The following is a 723-nucleotide window of genomic DNA, read 5'->3' as shown; positions in this document are numbered from 1 at the left end:
ATTCCCCCCCCATACCCCCCCCCCCCCCAGATGAAGGAGGTCACCTGCCCGGAGTCTCACCTGTTCCTGTTGCTGTCGGGCGAGGTCCATTTGTTGTCTCTGTTTCTCTATCTGTGAAGCGGCCAGTTTCTTCTGCTCGTCGTGGGCGGCCAGGAGCTGCTCCCGGAGGCTGATCAGCTGAGAGATCATAGTGGAGAGCTGGCGTTCCTTCTCCGCTAAGCTTTCCGGGGTTCCTGCACAGAAGAGGAGGAGACGGTGAAGACAAGGCAACGGTATACATTACAGTTATGAGCAATATACAGTGTATTACTCCACCCCGGCTTGTCTGATTCAGGTGTTCAGGCCATCACTCACCCCAGAGAAGTGAGCCCCCCCCACCGCCTTCCAACATCAGATCATGACCACCCAGCCACCTTCCTTCCTTCCTCAAAAGGACGAATGCGGAGAACCGCTGGCCACTGACAGGTCTGCGAATTGTCTCTCTGGTAGAGTGCATTATGCTGCTGAGTCGGAGGTCTCAGAGAGGCAAAGTAACCAGGTAGGATCCAAGGCTACAGATAACAATATAAAATGTATCTCTGGCTTTGTATTACTTTTGTACATTGTTACAATGTTTTAGAGCTGCAACAACTAATCGACTAAGTCCATTATAATCGTTGTCAACGTTTTCCATCATCGATTAGTTGGCCTGCTCGCGGCTCCCTACCGCGCCGCACGACACGT

The 723-nt window shown here is 52.4% G+C and overlaps 1 protein-coding gene across 1 annotated transcript in view; it reads right to left on the bottom strand.

Moving 5' to 3' along the window:
- The window catches only part of LOC108800400 (transcription factor Sox-6-like), a 128839-nt gene that overhangs the window by 9696 nt on the left and 118420 nt on the right, over positions 1-723 (bottom strand). Inside the window, exon 6 of the mRNA XM_018572384.1 lies at positions 61-233. Coding sequence (XP_018427886.1) covers positions 61-233 — 173 coding nt within the window. The remainder of the gene's footprint in view (positions 1-60; positions 234-723) is intronic.

The sequence above is a fragment of the Nanorana parkeri genome, unplaced genomic scaffold, assembly GCF_000935625.1.
Source record: "Nanorana parkeri isolate BGI_ZX_2015 unplaced genomic scaffold, ASM93562v1 scaffold2013, whole genome shotgun sequence".
NCBI lineage: Eukaryota > Metazoa > Chordata > Amphibia > Anura > Dicroglossidae > Nanorana > Nanorana parkeri.
The sequence above is the reverse complement of the archived record's forward strand: the minus strand, read 5'-3'. Positions and strand labels throughout refer to the sequence as shown.